Source organism: Lates calcarifer, linkage group LG7_1 (genome assembly GCF_001640805.2).
Source record: "Lates calcarifer isolate ASB-BC8 linkage group LG7_1, TLL_Latcal_v3, whole genome shotgun sequence".
Classification (NCBI taxonomy): Eukaryota; Metazoa; Chordata; class Actinopteri; family Centropomidae; genus Lates; species Lates calcarifer.
The window spans coordinates 18,418,383-18,438,003 of NC_066839.1; the positions used below are offsets into that span (position 1 = coordinate 18,418,383).

Consider the following 19,621-nt stretch of genomic DNA (forward strand, 5'->3'; position numbering starts at 1 on the left):
GATGAAGGGAGGTGGTGGGTGCATACCACAGTGCAGACTTCACTTTGCCTATATAACTGAAAGTTGCTTTTACAGTATTTGGCATCTAGAAATTTTCAGCTGCTAATGATTCTGACACTCTACACCTTTAGAAGTATACAAAAACCATTGGTTTACTCCAATCTACTAATAGACAAAAAATATACATGAATGCGGATCTAGATAATAGTTACAAGTGAAAAAAAATAACATGAATAATAATGTGGTTTGAAATGATCAGCAGTCTGCTATTGGTATAGCAACTGGAAACAAAGGGGAGTGACTGATTATTTAACCATGCTAGCCTCATTGTAACATGTTAACCTGTTGGTCATTTGCTCTAGGTTAGCCCAAGCTAACAGTGCACCCAGTCAGTTCACTTTAGCTGAACTCCAGGCACTCAGCACAGTTAACAAACAAATGGTAACTGAACACAAAAAGGCTCGCTATAACTTGTTGGCCTAAAGCTGTAACATTTGGCAAGCATAAGCTACACTGGTAAACACATACAGGGTGGAGGGAGAAACAGCTTGCCTTGACACAGACATTGCTTTCAATCTCATCTGTGTAACCTTACCAGCAAAGTACAATTCTGTGTTGAGTAAAGCCAGAATGAAGCTGGGTACTAGGAATTAGCCAGGAAACTGTCATCAGCAACACAGTCCTTACAGTCCCCCGTACTGCTATGCCATTATTGAACCACTGATCCTTGATTAAAAATAAATATGAAGTTGATAAATATCTAATCTATTGGTCTGTTAAAATGTAATTACAACATTATGAGTTTCCATGATATTGTGTCATAATCTTCTTTTGTCATTAATAATAATAATAATAATCCAATAATAATTTACTGCTCAGGATACATGCAGGATATGTTTAGTTGAGTGCCTATGGCTCAGGAGGTAAAGCAGGTCGCCCACTCATCAGAAGGTCATGGTTCAATCCCCAGCTCCTCCAGTCCACAGGCTAAAGTGTCCTTGGTTAAGATACTGAGCCCCAAATTGCCCCCTGTGTATCACTGGTGTGTCAATGGGCGTGTGTGTTAGAGTATTCATACATATATGTATAGAACAACTGCTGTATGATTGTGTGTGTGAATGGGTGAATGTCAGCTGTAGTGTAAAGGGCTTTGAGTGGTCTATGTGACTGGAAAAGCACTACGTAAGTGCAGTCCATTTAATGTTATACAAAATACAGTCCCTGTGAGACAAAAAGCTCTAAAGTTGTGCTTTTATCATTCATAAAATCTTTATAAGATATAGATTAAAATTCAAAATGTAACTGTCTATGCATTTCATATTATCCTGAAAAGATCTCCTTGTATTACATTATGAAACTGGCTCCAATGAGAGACTGTGAAGCTTTAGGGTAGCGAGAGAAGGTAGTCTGAGGTCGCAGTGAGTCAGGAAGCAACAAGACTTCAGACAGAATAAGTAAAAATATGTGAGAGTATTTGAGGACATTATGTTCTCCGGAACACTCAGTTGTTTCCCTTCTTGCCTGATCAAACATCACAAGGCCTCGCTCCTATTGATCCATCAAGAAGTGCACCACTAGTAGTGCATATATTCCCCCATTACTTCACATTACAGCTAACCATTTTGCAAACCGTGTTGTTGTGTTTTATCTTTTTATTTCTCATTAAAGATCGCTGTTTTACCTTACTGTTATGAGGTAATGCAATGCATACTTTTCAAATTATTCTTGCTGATAATGTAACGTAATTTTTTTTTTCACTGTGATAGATTACACAACTCAAGTAAGTCTCAAAAGTCTGCTAATTGATTTTCATGCCACCCAACAATACTTTAAAAAGAAAAAAAAGTATAATACATGATGTTTAGTTAAGCTAAAACCTTGATACAGGGCCATAAAGAGTTCCAATCAGCTGAGAAATGCAAACCAGTGCAGCCTCTGACAGAATTCAGTGCTGCTCAGTCTTCAACAGAACCTGTTAATGTGCAGCAGGCTGGACAAATTGGAAGCATTTCAACCCTTCTGAAGGGCTGCCCACTCAGCTTTCTGATTCAGACACTTCTTACTCATGTCCTTTGCAGAAGTCAGTGTGTGTGTGTGTGTGTGTGTGTGTGTGTGTGTGTGTGTGGGCGCGTGGGCGCTGAAGAGGCAGGAGAGGCAAAGTATATGTGCACTGATTGTGTGTGCAAACACTTCTGCAGCAACTCCTCTGTTGACAGGTCAAAGGACAAAGAGTCGTGTGAGGCCGATGGCCATCAGGTTACTCATCCTTTCCCGGCCAAGTAAAAGACAACTCTTTAACTGCAGAGATTTAGCTACTAGATAATACCAAACAGCGTTTTCTTCCAGCTGACCCACAAGACGTGATATATAGAAATACTAAATTGAGTATCTCAGAAACAGAGCAAAACTCATTTATAATTTATGACCTAATATAAACATATCATCAGTCAGGTAACCCTGATGGGGAAATATGAGATTTGAAATAATGACCCACCAAGGACAATGTGTGAAATTAAAAACAATTATTCAATCACACTTAAATATTTTTAATATCTTTGTATTATGTGCTTGATGTCATGTTGCACAATGGATATAAAAATGAAATTTCACTTTTTTTGTGATCCTGTATTATCTTTTCAAAGTAAACCTCACAAACCTCATATCTGTTGTTATGAGACAGGTAAAAACATGCACAAGTACAATTAGAGTTACAACAACATCAGTATGATAAGTAATGAGTCAAGGATTTTTATCATGCAAGGATCCTCATGACACCTCTGATCATGATTCTCATTTTTCCAGTGTGTGCCTTTACATAGCTGTGGGGTTGTTGATCTTGCCCATAAAGAGGATGTTTCTAGTGGAGCTCTCCAGGATGAAAACCAAGAAAGGCCTGTCAATTCTGACAGTTTCTGGCAAAAAGCGGTACACTAAGTCGAAGATGTTGGTTGCTGCTGCCTCTGTTCCCATCTCAGTGACACTCAGAGCAGCCTTGTGGGATGCCTGTGGAGGAAGAAGGAGTAGGACGTCAGAGTCTAGCTTGAAGCACACAGCATGTCTAGGAAAATTGTAGAAGCTAAAAGGTCTTTTCAGCATCTCCACTGGAGAGATATGTAAACTTGTCACTATTCTGCAGTTGTTCCTGAACTACTGCTAATGCAGTGGTATGGGTTTATTCCCTTGTTGATCATAAATACTTAAATTCCCATATCAAACCTAAGAAATATTTGCATTTCCTACCTTTGAGACTTCAAGCCTGATCGTGTCAGACATGCCCGAGAAGTCGGCGTTGCCCCCAAAAGCATTGGTTATGCCCATCTCTTTCAGTGTGTTATCCAGGGAGGCATCAGCAGAGACAGAGAACTTTGGCAAGTACAGTTCCACGTATCTGTGAAACACCAACCCACAGCAGTTTGTGAAATAGTCTCGAAATGTAATATATAGATTTTGTGTACATGAACATGTAATCACCATTTTTTTTTGTGACAATGAGCATGACTTTCAAACACATGCATTCCAACTGGAAACTTATTTTTTGAATGACCCTACACTCATTAATCAATACATTGTATGTCATGATTGTCTGACAAACTACAAATCGTGCTGGCCGTCTCAGTAAATTCCTGTCCACGTACACAAAATCAATAGATTAGATTTTGTGACTATTTCACGACCTGCCACGAGACTGGGTTGGATACACAGAACATCATCCAGCATCAGCTTAGTTAAACTGTGTGAATCATGAACACATAACTTGTTGCTTCAAGTAAATCAAATATATCTAACCCAGTCATCATGTTCTTAATCTCTAATTCATCCAGGTTGATCCAATAATCAGAGTAAATCGATCTGCTGATTATTGTATGTTACCTCCAGATCCCAACGCACCAAGACATTCCTTTCAAATAAGCACACTATTACTGTATCTGTGATATCCATGTATGAGGATTCAGAAATGAGTTAGATTCCTCTTACTTCATGGAGACTGAGTCTTGCCAGTGTCTGATGTATTCCTTGTTGATGTAGCCCTCCACCTCCACCATCTTGCCTTCATCAGGCAGGACAATCATCATGGAGCTGCTTCCCTTGTAGGGTAGCATGATGACAGTGGTGTGGTTGGCAGCATCCCGGTAGATGTTGTAGAAACCGGTTCTCATCATCATGTCCACTTGAACTGTGGTGGTCCTGTCTGCATGGAAGTCTGCCTTGTATGTCTGGTCATGGCTGAAGGGATACTTCCACTCTCCTGTATGAGGCAGTGGGAGATGTGAAGATAACAGTAATGTAGGTAAAGTATTTCAGTGGAAATTATTCTTGTTACTTGTGCTGTTGGAGCATGCTCTACAATCATCAAAAACCATAATTTTACATGTGGTGAGTTCTTCCCTTTTGGTCAACAACACAATGAAACATGGACTTGAACTTGCTTCTTACCTCTAAAGTAGACATAGTTAATAAGCACCATGACCAGTGCAGGATCCAAGTCCTGTACCATATTCTTTATCTTGTCCTGGGTTTTATTAGCAATGAATCTGTTGATCTCAGCTGCTGCCTCCTCAGGTTTGGTCAGGTCAACGTTAAAGATCTCACCAGAGTAGTAGTGTTTGACATCCTTCAGGAACTTCTCCAGAGGAGTGAAGCCAGAGCGCACTGCAATGCCATTACCGACATCCAGCTGCTGGTTCTCCTGGTTTTGCCCAAGCATGTGGAAAAGATGCTTGTACGCTTCGTTGACCTGAGTCTGGTTTAAGACACTGTAGCCCAAGGTGGAGAACAGCTGGCTGTGGGTTTCACCACGGGCCCCTGTAGACAACATGGACAGGGCTTTGGAGATGCCCAGCGGTGAATAGAAGATGTTCTTTCCAGCAGCAGTCTTGGTATTCAGACTTTTGTAGAGGGCAAAAGCAAAGTCAGCGTTGGGAGAGGACAGCTTGTGGCAGCTCATCTCACTCTCGTGATGGTGGTGGTCTGCCCAGGCTACAGCTAGCAACAGTGCTACAAGGGCACTCATAGCAAAGATGCCATGCATCTTTACAGCCTGTCCATATGAAAAGAGAACCCAGATAAATATGTTAGTTTGGGTCAACCACAGTAAGTCATAGCAGTATTTGTTAATAAACAACCTCATAAAAAGACTGAGAACAGAACAAACAAACAAAAAGTAGAAATAAAAAGAAATGATAAGAGTTATCTAGGACATTTTATATAATGTAGTGAATGGAAACAATAAAACTGACAGCAGTTACTGGCTCAGTGCCTTTTAAACAGGACACACTAATAATATCATGTTACCTCTAAACAGTATTATTCTTCCACTGTATCATCTATCAATCTGTCCCCATGTATTCATAGCTTCATTTCTAAATGTAATTCATTCCCAATGTCACATACTTATGAAATTTGCACTGTAAGTTCTCAGAAACGATATAAAACATTCAGTATATTTTAGTGAAGAGCCATTAGTCATACCGTTAGCGTCCTCTTTGAAGCAGTTTGGCAGAAACTTCACCATTACATGCAACAGAATACAAATGCAAGAGGGTCAGCTGACAGTTCTATTACAAATTAACAGGGATCAGCCTGTTTTTCCATCCTGTTCCAAGAGATTTCTGGCAGGACTATCTTTACTGATGTAACACAACTCACTGAACACAACATGGGGAAAAAACTGTTGGACTTTTGGTATAAAGCAGGGGTGAGCATTGTGCTTGTATATGCAAGCGAAAATTAGGGTGTGCAAATGTGAAAATTTATTTGGGTGCATCAGTGGAAGTGACTCCAAGTTCATAGGATTCCAATTAGTAAGGAGCATTTTAATTGGTTCTTAAAGTGACCAGTGATATAAATATGGTTTTGATGTTTATAGTGGATGAAGCCTCTTTACTGTGTCTCTCTCTCCGCTGCTGTCTGTGTCTGTGTTTGACCGAGGGTGGGGCTGAACTCCACCACACACACACACACACACACACGCAGACAACAGCAGGGCAGAGAGGCTGCGGAGGATAAATTGACATTGAGTGAGCAAATACATTACTCTTACTGTACGTGCAATAAAACCTTCACAAGTAAAAAGTCAATAAGAGTAATTTATCAAAACACCTGTTAAACAGGCATGACCTTACAGAAGAGTGATATTTTCAGCTTTGCCGCAGTCTCCCATCCCCTGCCAGTAGCTATTAGCAAGCTTGTTTGGCTTATTCCAAACTGCCATGAACAAGCTGAAATAAAAGCTGACTGTATGTAACCACACTGTTTTTGCCAAATTTGCCACAAGACCGCAGCGACAAAGTCTCAAAACAGCCCCTCCTCCCTCTACCAGTGATGATTTCTGTCACTACGTCCTGTCCTGGGTTTATGTAAAAAGTTATTGAGAGCACTGCATGTATTGAAGAACTGATAGCTTGATGAATGGGCAACAACAATATGCAACTTAAACAAAAAGATTTTGTGATGGACATTACTTGAGTTTGTGGTGGCCTCCACAAGCATTCTGTTATTTCCAATGTTGTCTTCTTGACAACACAAATTACTATGGAAACATTCTCTTCTCCAGTGGGAATCCTTATTCCAGTCTACCTTGATCATGAACCATGAATCTGTAATTTCTCTCGCAATTTCTTTGCTCACAACATTGATCATTATGCAGATTAGCTCATTTAGCATCTCATGACTTGTGTACTTGTCATTATGGGAGGAATCAACTTCACAATTTGGGTCAAGTGAGGGTCTTTAAAGGATAGAAAACACCCACTCCCTCCTCCTGACATATTATCAAAGGCATCTAATTTTCCCCTTAAAGTTAGCTGATTAGAAACTAGAAACACTGTGACATCAGTAGTACTAAAAGCACAGTACTGATTTTACTGGAGCTGAGCTGAAGGGTACTTCTCAAGTCGTACTTCCATTGGCCAGCCCATTCCTGAATCATCAAGTCTCTGCTGCTTACCCCTCATTCATTTAGAGAGGGCCTGTCCATAATGCTGATGCTGTATATTTATAGATAAGAGAAAGTAGGAACAGATTAACCATAAGCACAAGACAAATTAATAAATCAAATATGACAGCCCACCCCACTGGAGTGCTAACTCTGAGTCAACTCTGGAAAATCCTGTTTCGGGTCTGCAGATCTGGTAACTGTTCTGTGCTTTGAACAGATCAAACAGAGCCATGTTGACACCTGAGATGGGATGTAACTGGCAGTGATGGTGACTGAGGTGAGGTGAGCACCTGTGTGCCCCAAAACCTGCATTAAAAAGAAAGCGCAAAGGCACAAAAGACCACATTTTCTAGCATTACCACTGGCAGCGGCTTATAAGTTTGTGTGGTGTTGTTCATGTACTAGTTAGCTACTGTGACTGGTTAACTTTCACTGTGAAGCATACACTTTAAAAAGAAATAGAAAGTAATGGATTTCCTTTTGTTTCCAGATGTTGACAACTCTGTTGAACTCTCCCATCTTTCAACTTTCAAGGTTTAATTTCCCTCCAGTGCAGCAGGAAAACTGTGAGTTAATAATTTCTTAATCCCTGCAATGACCTGTTTTCAATGGAATTTACATGATTTTCAGTTTTTTTTCCCTCGGGCAGTTAACTTTTAACTGTGTAGCAAGTATGGCTGTTCACTGACTGGTAGACTGGTAGATCTCATATTTCCTACCCTTGGACCAGTGTGTTCTGTAGTTTGTTGACATCAGTGTATGATTTCAGACTCTAAATGAGCGTATATTTCCCTCATTCACTCCCTGCTCCCACATCCCACTTTTCTTTTGAATGATGTGATTTCATCTGCAAGCAGTGGAAGGTGTGTGATGATGTCCTGCATCTGCAGATTTAGTTCAGTGAGTTTCTGCAACATACCACTGAGGTGTGCAAGTTTCATGAGGACGTTATCTTTAAACTTATGGGCAAGTTCATTCCCCTCCTCCTCCAAGAAGATCTTAATCTCATCCTGCAGTTCAAACACCTTGACAGCCATCAAGACGTGCTGTGAAATAAAACAGCTGTATGATCTGATCCCATTTCCTCATACAGTGTGGAAAAAAAAAACAGGCTTTGACTAGTCTTGTTTTGATGTAGTTTGCTTTGGCAGCATTGCCTGTCATTACATCGTCATCTCAGGACTTAGGTGTCTGGATGCAAGTGCCTGTCTGTGTTTCATACAGTGTGTCCACCACAACTGGGGCAAATGTGCTTGACTCCTCCTTCAGATCAATCTGACATATGAATCTCGTGCCTGTTATCAATGAATATGATGAATTGTAGTTTCAGTCACTTCATCCATCTGCAGAGCAAAATGATCTTGTCATCTTGTCATGAAATCTCATCATTGAGCTGTTCTCCTGTATCTTTTGACATCATGAATGCAGTGTTGTTTTCATGTCTTTATTTGATGCCTGCGACTTACGGAGTGGTCAGCGTCAGCTCATCAGCTGCTTTATGTTTACTTGACAGTCCTTTCACAAACGTCCCCCCATGCTTTGCTGGCAGTGTAGTGCCAAATGTCATTTATATTTAACCGTTGCCACACCTCCTCCTGTTCTAACTCCAGGCCCCCCTAATTGGTGCGCAGCCCAGTCTGAGATCCATTGCAGTATATGATTATGTATTTAGACCTTTAGACCTAGCCAAGTTGAGATGAATGATGATAATAGATGTCATACGGGTAGACTGCAAACAGATTAACTACTGACATTTCTGCTGTTTGTGATTGATCTGTTGTCATATTCATCAAACTAACCTCAATTCATCACCTTCCCAATTGGCATAATGTCACTGTACCATCTCTACAGGGCTGAGGAAAGAATTAGCACTCAACTCAGTTCCTTTTAAACAGGACACACTACCTCTTACATCTACCTTGGCTAAAATAAAATATAACGAAAATATATATAAATATGTCACAAATGCCAGTTGATCATGACATGTCTTTATTTCATGTTGAACCATGTTGAAATAGCAACAGCACAAAACACATTGGCTCACTGTGTTAGCAGATGCTTCAAGTGATTGTTTTCATATACAACAGTCAGCTGGATACAATATATAACGATGTACTTAACCAGGTCTACCCACATTCAGATGGTAATAAATGTGTCATACTGACAGACTATAGTCATATCAATACACTAACATTTCTGTTACTTGATGACAGGTTTGTCATCGTATTCATCAAACTGTGTTCTGTCCATTATCTCCCCAGTTTTCTTAATATCACTGTGACATCTCTACAGGGCTTCCAAATGCTGAGGTAACAATGCAACAGATTAACTCTCATTTTCTCAGCATCTTTACATGGCTGTGGGGTTGTTGATCTTGCCCATGAAGAGGATGCTCCTGGTAGAATGCTCCATGATGAAGACCAAGAAGGGCCTGTTGAGTGTCATGGTGTCAGGCATACTCATAGGCATAACTTCAATGGTGGTGGTGGCTGCCGCCTCTGTTCCTGTTTCATCCACACTTAGCACTGCCTGGTGGGACACCTGTAGAGGGAACCAGGGGGATGCAGTCAGTGTCCAGTTAGAGCAAGAAACTTTACATGCTACAAGCTAGAAGAAAAGTGGTATTCCCTCATGAGTAATTGTCATGAAATAGACATCTTCCTCATTACCTTAACAAACATATTAGGACATGCTTGCTGATCCTACCTTTGAAACTCTGAGGCTGACCTCTTCGGACATGCCAGAGAAATCAGCATTGAATCCAAAAGCATCAGTCATTCCTAATTCTTTAAGTGTGTTGTCCAGGGACGCTTCAGCAGAGATAGAAAACTTTGGCAAGAACAGGTTCACAGAGCTGAGAAACACAGAACATCACCAGTGTCAGAATCACCGGAACAGACATTTGACTTACGGCTAGTTCAAATTGAGCTGTGCTAGTGATGGACACATTGAGCAAATGAAATATATTTGATCTGTTATTAGTTATTTTTATGCATGCAGTGGTTATGATGTCTCTTTGCATAAAAGCCTAGCACACAAGATATATTCCCTACAGTGATAAAGGTAGCCACATTGTAAATGTATCCACCAGGATGAGGATTCAAAACATATTCACATTTCTCTCTTACTTCCTGAAGAGCTTGTCATGCCAGTGTCTGATGTAGTCCTTGTTGATGTAGCCCTCCACCTCCGCCATCTTGCCCTCATCTGGCAGGACAATCATCATGGAGGTGTTGCCCTGGTAGGGAAGCATGATGACAGTGGTGTGGTTGTCACTGTCCTCGTAGAAGTCATAGCGTCCCATTCTTCTCATCATGTCCACCTGAACTGTGGTGGATTCATCCACGTGGAAGTCTGCCTTGTGTGTCAGGTTACCATCGAAGGGTCTCACCCACTGTCCTGTGCAAGACAGTAGATGGACATGGATGAAAGCAATGTAGATATCATATCTCTCAGACTGATTTATTTCACCTATATTTGACATGCTCTATCCTCAAACAACACAAGGAAATGTGCATCTGAGCTTGTACAGACGGTCATGACAGCAATTGGCTATCTGCATGCAAGGTCTGGTCTATGTGTGCTTGTGCCTTACCTCTGAAAAAGACATAGTTGATCAGCACCATGGCCATTTCAGGGTCCAAGTCTTTCACCATATCTTTAATCTTGTCCTGTGTTTTACCGGCAATGAATCTGTTGATCTCAGCTGCAGCCTCATCAGGTTTTTTGAAGTCGACGCTGAAGCTCTCACCATTGTAGTAGTGCTTGACATCCTTCAGGAACTTGTCCAGAGGAGTGAAGCCAGAGCGCACCGCAACAGCATTACCGACATCCAGCTGCTGATTCTGCTGGCTTTGGCCAAGCATCATGAAAAGGTGATGATATGCTTCATTGACCTGTGCCTGGTCGTAAGCACTGTAGCCCAAGGTGGAGAACAGCTGGCTGTGTGTTTCACCACGGGCCCCTGTAGACAGCATGGACAGGGCAGTGGAGATGCCCAGTGGTGAATAGAAGATGTTCTTTCCAGCAGCAGTCTTGGCATTCAGGCTTTTGTAGAGGGAAAAGCCAAAGTCAGCATTGGGAGAGGACACCTTGTGGCAGCTCATCTCACCCTCACTGCTGTGTGCAGTGGCATGGTTGTGGTGGTGGTGGTCTGCCCAGGCTACAGCCAGCAGCAGTGCTGTGAGAGCACAACTAGCAAGGATACCACGCATCTTAACAGCCTGCCCAGGAAAAATCGAAAGAGAGTTAGGTTCCACCACAGGAGGATGTTGTAGTGCTGTAGATTAATACTTTTAAATTAAGCAGGACACATCAATGATATGCCCTGGACTGGTGATCCGTACAGGGTGTACTCCACCTCTCACCCAATGTCAGCTAGGATAGGCTCCAGCCTCCCCGCGACCCTTAATGGATAAGCGGTATAGATAATAGATGGATGGATGGACATCAATGATATGATCTGCTTCTAAACAGCTTTACATTTCCAAAATATTTTTATATTTTATTAACTGTATTTACCAATAAATGTAAGCCCTAGTTACTTAAAAATTAAAGTTATTCAAAAACTTTAGAATATTTCAGTAAAGTGCTATGTTTACCTTTAATGTCCTCTTTGCTGCAGACAGTTTGTCAGAAACGTTCTCATTATATAGGGGAACTCTGAGAGTCAGCTGACAGATCAGTCAAACATTAACCAAGACCAGTTCCTCGTCACTGTTACGTACATATGTGGTTGGACAGTCTTCATTGATGCAACACAACTCACTCAGCACAACAGTGAGGGCAGTGCTGGCGAGATAATGGATTGCTCTAGAATGTGTGGAAATGTATCTGTTTTGCAAAGTATTGCTTCACATACCTTCATGCGAATCACATCCTTAGAGAATTTAACTGATGCACTCTAAATCACTGGCCTTTCAGTACTCATGGAAACACGAATGGATCAGATGTTTAGTCTGTGTAATTTTCACTTGAAATCATCCTGAAAACAATAAATGGTGCAATTTTCATAAAATAACATGGCTAAATCATATAGCAATTCATCAATAGTATTGGTCAGTAATTTGAAGGTCTTTTATCTGTTGACTCTGTTGTCTGTTCCCTTGATAAGTTGACTTCAAATCTTAAAATAAATCTAAATCTAACTCCAGTCTTTAATAGGGACATCAGTTTGCATTTTAGCAATGTTGCTACTCATCAAAATTTCTATTTACAATGAAGCAGATAAACTTAGTGACTTTATAGTAGAGCATTACACAGCTGATGACCCAGATTATTTCCTTCAGACATTAGTGGACACTAAATAGAACCAAAGGATAAGTAAATACAGCACTTACTGTACATTATAGGTTGACAAAAACATGACTCCATGCTCCAGAATATTAACAAAGTGTTTTCAATACATTTTAAAAAGTCTGTACAATCTGAAACCTCAGGATATTTCAGCCTCTTTTGTCAACGAGGCTTTCACTGAGTTTTAAGCATATCACAAAACTAGATCTGCATTAATACACTGAGCATAAACAAAGGTGGAGGGCTCCATCTTAAAGACTTACTCTTGAACTGTATTTCATAATTTAAAAAAATCAAAGATCTCACTGGAATCATGTTTTATATGTACAATACAAATGAATATTTTTGCAGTAATTGCAGCCCAGTGTGTTGCAACACACAGCTGCCATTGTATAACTTCTAGCGCTAAATGTGAGTATTAAAACTGAGCTCTGCTGTCACTCTCAGACTGATGTTGTGAGTGAGTTAATAATGTCATCAACAACAGCAGTTGCAGTGGTTTTTGTGCTATGAGCAGGTCTTTACTGCTGTGGGTGAAGGACAATATTATCCTCCAGGAAGATGTGCAGTTGTGAGCTGACGAGTGACTCCAGGATTTTGTACAGACACGACTGCCTGGTTATAGGTCAACAGTTGTTTAGCTTTACAAATATCACCACTTTTATGCAGAGACAGCACCTGAACAATGATCCATATAAAGGGGATTTTGCCAGAAGTAAAGGTTGAATTGAAAATGTGTACCAGTGATGCATCGATAAGATAATCCTTTATTAGTCCCACAACAGGGAAATTTACAAAGTTGTCTCACACGAGGCTTGAACCCACAACTTCCTGCATAGGAGCCACGTATCTTTTGGCTCTGCCACCAGCTTTCACAAGTGCACCGAGGCATAAGATCTGCAGGTCAAAGTTGTCCTCACCTGGAGACCTCATGTTTATATTTATCAGTGCATTATATCTCTGAATATGTGACAGGTCTGAGTGAAGATTACTCAGGGGAAATTTTGTGATGTTAGAGTATTGCCTTTGACAGTAGGTATAGAAACATTATCAAACATGTCACATAATGCAGTGAAATAATTATGAAAAACTTGAACATTTCCTTTTTGAGAGGGCAAATAGGTAATAATTAGATTATTCTTTTTTGTAAAGTTGAGGACTTGTTTTAAAGTTAGTTCCTCTGCTATCTGAATTTCTGCCAGTCAGTGTTTGTGCCAAAAGCTCTTGCAATAGACCAAAGTTTATTTTTGTTACACATGGCTAGAGCAAGTTTGGGACAAAACCAGGGGTTGGATTTGTTTGTTATTATAAATATTTTATAAGGGACATGACAATCAGCAGTGTGGGTGAAAATATTAGAAAAATAATGTAGTACTGAGTTTTGAATACAACATGTTATTCTGAAGTTAGACTGATATAAATCACTGAGGAAATGTTGTCCTTTAAAATTTTGATTATTTTTTTTTTTCTTTGTGTGTGTGTGTGTTTATGATACAAACTACTGGACAGTGGTCACTGGTATCCAAGGCAGGAATGCCAGAGGTAGAGGTAGGTTTGTTAGGATGACATCTATTAATGTAGATTTAGCAGCAAGAGTTTGGTCTGGTTGCTTTGGACGTCAGCTGAGGTTAAATATAAGACAAAGAGCTTTTATCTTTTACACTTTGCTGGATAACCAGTCAAGGTTAAGTCAAGGTTAATAGATGCCAATGACAGTGACAGATAGCTGGAGCAATATAATCAAATACCTGAGAAAATGATGATGAGTTGGATAGATGTACAAAGAAATAGCTCTTTACATAAATTAGTAAACCACCTCCTTTAGTTTTCCTCATCACATATAAATAAGTTATATCCAGTAATGGATATGTCCTCATCAGGGATTTTGGCACTGAGCCCAGTTTCTGTAAGAATAAAAATGTGTGGAGCAGTTTCACTCAGTAGGATTTACAAAGTCAAATTGTGGAAGCAAATTCCTTATATTTAGGTGCAGAAGGCAAAGCCATGGTAGTTCTTAAAATCAAGGGATGAATTCATTTCATTATTAACATTAGATTTGTTTGGATAAGCAGTATTATTGGGAGGATGAGTACTGATACATGTAAAATTCTCACTGTTTGGTTTGTAGTTCTGCCTGTGATGTGAATAGTAGGAATCATATACAGAGGTGAACAGTTGTGGTAACAGTTAATGGAGTGCTGCTGAGTCATCACTTTAAAGTTGTCTGAGTGGATAAGGCAGCAAGGTGCACATTCAGGGAGAGTCTGGCTCCAGCTCTGTTTGGATAAAGTCCATCTCTATCAAACAGGTCAGTGTAGCCCAGAAAAGCTGCAAAGTTGTCCACAGAGAGCCGTCCCACTGCACAGCAGTGGTGGTTCAACTGCATGTGAAACTGGCAGATTCTGCTAAACTTTATGTCTCCATATCAGGGAGCAGGTAAAGGGGGGCATACCAGCTTCCAAGCCTACATCTGCTCCAAGTGGCTGTGTATCCTGTCTTTAGTGAGGGTTGGCTCCCAGCTGCAGCAGAATCTGACCTGTTTACTGCTTGATGCTCTGTTAGCTGATGTTTGGTCTAAGATAAATGACCATCCAGAATGCCACTAACTGTTAGAAGTTAAAATCACTGTTAGTTTATCAAAGTTAAATAACCAGTTATTTGTTAGCATATTTAAGTGTCAACTCACTCATCATATTCCATGTTCACATCATAACATTTAGTCTGTAATTATGAGCTCAGTTCAGAGACTGAGAAGACACAGATTTATGAGACCTACAGTATCTCTCCCTGTGTTAAAACAACAAACTGCGACATGGTTGCAAAGCCACAGTTACTGGCAGATGAATCTAAAATTTAACACTGAGAGAATCGATTCATCTATTTAAAAAGGAGCTATACGGTCTTTGTTTTACCTGGTTCCACTTGTAAATGAACAGCCACAAATGCTTAACATGCCTCTTGGAATGATGTGCCAAATTTCCCAAAGCAGAACAATGAAGAGGTTTGCTTGTTATTCCCAACATTTTGATGATGATGGTCTAGAGCTTGATGGCTGAAGTTCTTGGTAAATATACAGCTGTTATTGCTAATGTTGGCTACGTGGCAATAGCAAAAACTTACATATGATACCTCTAACAGCACACAGTTTTGGACTGTCTACCCTGGAGGCCATTTCTAATGTTGCACATGGTTGTTCATATGAAAAGTGTTACAAAAGGGCATGTAGAGAATGGACAAAAGAAAGCTTGACAGAAAGGTTCAAACGCTGTGTCACTACTTGGCTGATTGCTCTGTGAAGACAGCATGTGTTTTGGATTGTAGTTTCAGAGTTACAAGTTCTTGGAGGGAAGAAGGCTCCTTGGCTCTGGGGATACTGCACTCTTCCTAATGGCCCTTCCCAGGGGTCATTTGAACTTTCCTTGATGAATAGGCTGACATCTCTGTTATTTGTGATAGATCTGTTGTCCTATTCATCAGACTATCCTCTATTCATCATCTCTCGTCTTCTCCTTCTTCACAAGGATCTCTGATACTGATGTAAAAATGAGCTAATGTTCCAAAGCCACTAAACCCTACTACAGTGTGAAAATGTATTACTATTTTATGAGTTGTCTTTTTGTGTTGGCGAATAAGACTAGATGTTCTAGTGAAGCAATTTCCAATAATTGCATAAGACGATAAAGAGATGTTACAGCAGGAAATGGGTTGTGAAGTGAAAAGAAGACAAAAGAGAAAATGCTTTTGTAATGGTAGAAAAGTGTTTTATGTTTTTGCAAGAATAGAAGAGATTCAGTCAAAGGGATAAATTACAGCCATTTAAATGTCTTTTCATCATTTTGTGAAAATAGAGAAATAAACTATAAATCATCCTGTAATGTTGGGAAAATTGGAAGTAAAACAAAACTCATTCTGCAAATAACAACCAAAGCTGTTACATAATGTAAATGAATGCAGTTTAATATCAACATCAAAAGCAAAAAAGGACAAGAAGGAGCATGTGACATTCACTCAAGTCTAGACATCTGTAGGATCAATAATTTTCCATATGGTCAGGGCAAGCCATGTGTGTTTGTCATAGATTATGAGCATAAAGGTATGGATAATTCTCTGGGAACTGAGAAGTCCAGTATGATGTCAAGGTGAGAGAACATAGAGAGCTGATCTGCACATTAAAGAGAGAGATGAGGAGAAAATGTAGTTTAGAATGTCCATTGCACATGGTTGATGAGAGTGAATTTCTAATGTGTAGCAATGTATCAACCAAGAGTATGCCTGGTAGTTTCACAGCGTTCTGCTTTGACAAAGAAAAATAGGATATTTTGGTTCTTTCTTGGTCTCGATGAGTTGCAGTGTCTTCCTTGACAATATTCCAGAAAAGTTGGAGTCTGAGAAAATGGATGATACTCCATAGTTCCTCAGGAGGCTTTCTAAACTGTGGAATTTCCTTAGTTGGAACTTGGGGAAATGTATTTCTGCCCGCCTGTGAAAACAACAATCAATGTGTTAATGGATTTGCTCTAAGCTGTCTTGTTACAACTTTCAGGACCCGTTCTGCAGGCTTTCACTCCCTGATGTATAGAAAGCAGTAATTATTGCTGACTTAGAATCTACTCAGCATCATTCATCACACTACCAACATGAATCAATATAATGTACACTCAGAGATACCTTTAGAAGACATATACTGTATATTACATGAATACACTGAGACCTTTATGGTATGTACCTGTTAACATGCTCATGCACGTGTATATAGATTAAAACCACAACACATAGTTCACCAATAAACCCTGAGCATGCAGAAAACAAAGAAGTTACAACAGCCTTGCAATATGAGGTGTGATCAAAAAGTTCCAAGACTGTGCCTATAACAAGAAAAAACCCTTTTGTAGTAGTCACCTTATGCAGCTATACTATGCTCCCAGCACTTCTACACGCTTCAAATACTCCCTGGAGTACATCAAGCATCATCTGTGACTTGCATTGGATCATCGTCACTGTGCCAAAATGGCAAACTATCAGCTTAAATGTTATTTTGGGGAAGAGGAAGAAATCTCAGGGAGCAAAATTGGGTCAGTGGGGTGGGTGGGTGGGTGGCATGCAACGATTATGTGGTGCAGTCAAAAAACTTTTTCTTTTCAAAAAACTGGTCTGGAATGTGTTATGGGGCACCCAGTCACCATTACACCAAAATTCATGTTTTCTGCCAAATGTCCTCCCTCAGACACCTCAGAAGGATGCAGCAGAACTTGGTGATGACAGTCTGACGAGCATGCTCTTTGTTGCGCTCCTGACCTGACACACCTTCCTCAGTCTTTGGGCTATTCCATCGTGAAGACTGCTATCTGATCTCTAGGTGATAGCCGTAAACCCAACTCGTCACCAATCTCAGTCCATAAATGTTGGGTCACTGGCACATCACTGGCCTGTTGACAAAAACCCTCACAGATTCCAACACAGTGTTGCTTCTGCAAATGATGAAATTGCAAATGTGCACCTGTAAGTGGTCACAAAAACACAGATCTCGATGTTGACTGTACAACAGCATAGACTACTGACATGCAAAAGTTAATGCTTGCACCTGCTGTATCAGCATTTCCGTGCTACGCTCTGGTTGTTCAAAACAACAGTCTCTGAACTTTTTGAATGCACCTCATAAATATTGCATTTGCCTTATCAAAAGTCAGTTCATCCATATTACAAACAGTAAATCAGGTTCAGTCAAGTTTTATGCCAGGTGTCACTTGCATTACAGAAGGAGAAGGTACAACAAAATGATGTAATAAGAGGAACATTAGTACAAATCTCATACAAAGGAAATGGAAATATGTTTCTTTGTGTTTCATGTAGTCATTAGAGTTGGTTTTAACAGATCTGATGTTTTTGTTCTGCCTCTATTGTTCATCTTTCTAGGGGTATTTATCATGATTTATTTACTAAGTCTGTTTGCATTTATGTCTTGTCTTTGTACATACACTAACTTTGTCTCCTCAATCAACCATAAAAACTTTTTTGAAATAAAAAAGTACTGTAGAATATTTAAAAATGTTATACCACAAATGAAATTGCAATCAACAGATTCGAGGAGTAAGTGAGATATCTGGGCATAATTAATTGTATTTTTGTTGAACTAGTTACTTACATTTTTTTGCCTTCCTCGCTTTACAATCACTGCATTTTCTCTTAGCCCCATCTTAAAACTTTTATTCTGTATTCACTTCAGTAAAAACTTGAAATTGAGACTGAAATACAAACAGGGATGCAAAATGGCACAAGTGAAACAATTTTATATCCACTCATGCTTGAAGCTGCCTAAACAAAAGTCCTTTCACATAATTAGGAAAACATAAGAGTGAGCAGGTAGCTTGATATGGCTTTAATGTCATCCTACCCTGGCTTCAGGTTGTTGAGCCAAAAGCTCATGCTGCTGTCAGCGAGGCAGTCCTCAAGGGGCTCAGCTCACCTTTAGGAAGCAGGAGCAGTGAGGCCAAGATGAATTGAATAGGCCACTATGGTGGAGCAGTCGGTTTTGAACAGCAACATCAGCTCAGATGAGTCCTTCCATGCTGGTTATAGCATTCAGCTGGAGGCTTTGCAGCAATGTGTGATCTGATTTTATGTGTCATTAATAAAGGGTATAGGTTATGAATAAAATCTGAAAATAAATTGGCAAAGACAGAGGTTGTACTGCACCCGCAGTGTAAATTTACTACCACCAACTGTCACAAGTGTGCATCTGCTCTTCATAAATGACAGTGACTGATGAAATAGCAGCTGTTCCATATGCTATGTAGTGGGTTGTATTGCATTGACACAATGAGCACATTCTGCAAGTGCACTATACTTTTAATCTAATCTAGCCGAAATTCACTTTCATTTAAGCTTTCACTTTAATATGTTTTTAAAGGTGTTTCTTTCTCTTTTGACAAGAAATGAGGTGATACATCTGTCTGTTCATACACTTAATGCACAGGAATATTATGTTGAGAACATAAATATGCAGGTACAAAACTACAACTTCCACACAACAAGAAGATTTCTTTTAAAATACATGTAATCGTTGAGTATAAGTTTGTCAGAGGCCTGCAGGTCTGTGATCATTGTCTCAAAGCTGATGTTGAAGGCAGTGGGTTCACTGTGCTGAGGCCAGGTTAAAAAACGATCATCGTCTAGCAATGTAGACTGCTTCACACTGACACCATGAACCCTATCCTCAGTTCCAGTCCCACCCTCTGCCCCATCATCTCCATTAGTTCTGTTTCCAGCATTCACCCCCTCAGTTTCCACCCCTGCTGTGGCCCCAATCCCACCTCCGTTCCTTCCCTCTTGTAGAGTAAGGATATGTTACTGATCTGCGAGAGCAGATATGGTGGCCTCCACGCTCAGCTC

General features: G+C 40.1%; 2 protein-coding genes across 2 annotated transcripts; both read right to left on the reverse strand.

Annotated features, from left to right (window-relative positions):
- Positions 1-2,530: 2,530 nt before the first annotated feature.
- Positions 2,531-5,635, reverse strand: LOC108895847 (alpha-1-antitrypsin homolog). The gene is made up of 5 exons (XM_018694798.2): positions 5,470-5,635; positions 4,435-5,038; positions 3,976-4,246; positions 3,241-3,388; positions 2,531-3,003 (listed from the first exon to the last, which is right to left on the reverse strand). The coding sequence occupies exons 2-5, from the start codon at positions 5,027-5,029 to the stop codon at positions 2,812-2,814; spliced, it is 1,206 nt and encodes a 401-aa protein (XP_018550314.1). The 5' UTR covers positions 5,030-5,038; positions 5,470-5,635; the 3' UTR covers positions 2,531-2,811.
- A 3,274-nt stretch (positions 5,636-8,909) lies between these two features.
- LOC108895834 (alpha-1-antitrypsin homolog) lies at positions 8,910-11,697 on the reverse strand. Its single transcript, XM_018694774.2, has 5 exons — positions 11,539-11,697; positions 10,533-11,160; positions 10,066-10,336; positions 9,644-9,791; positions 8,910-9,478 (listed from the first exon to the last, which is right to left on the reverse strand). Exons 2-5 carry the CDS (start codon positions 11,149-11,151, stop codon positions 9,287-9,289), a joined length of 1,230 nt encoding a protein of 409 aa, XP_018550290.1. The 5' UTR covers positions 11,152-11,160; positions 11,539-11,697; the 3' UTR covers positions 8,910-9,286.
- Between the last annotated feature and the right edge of the window lie 7,924 nt (positions 11,698-19,621).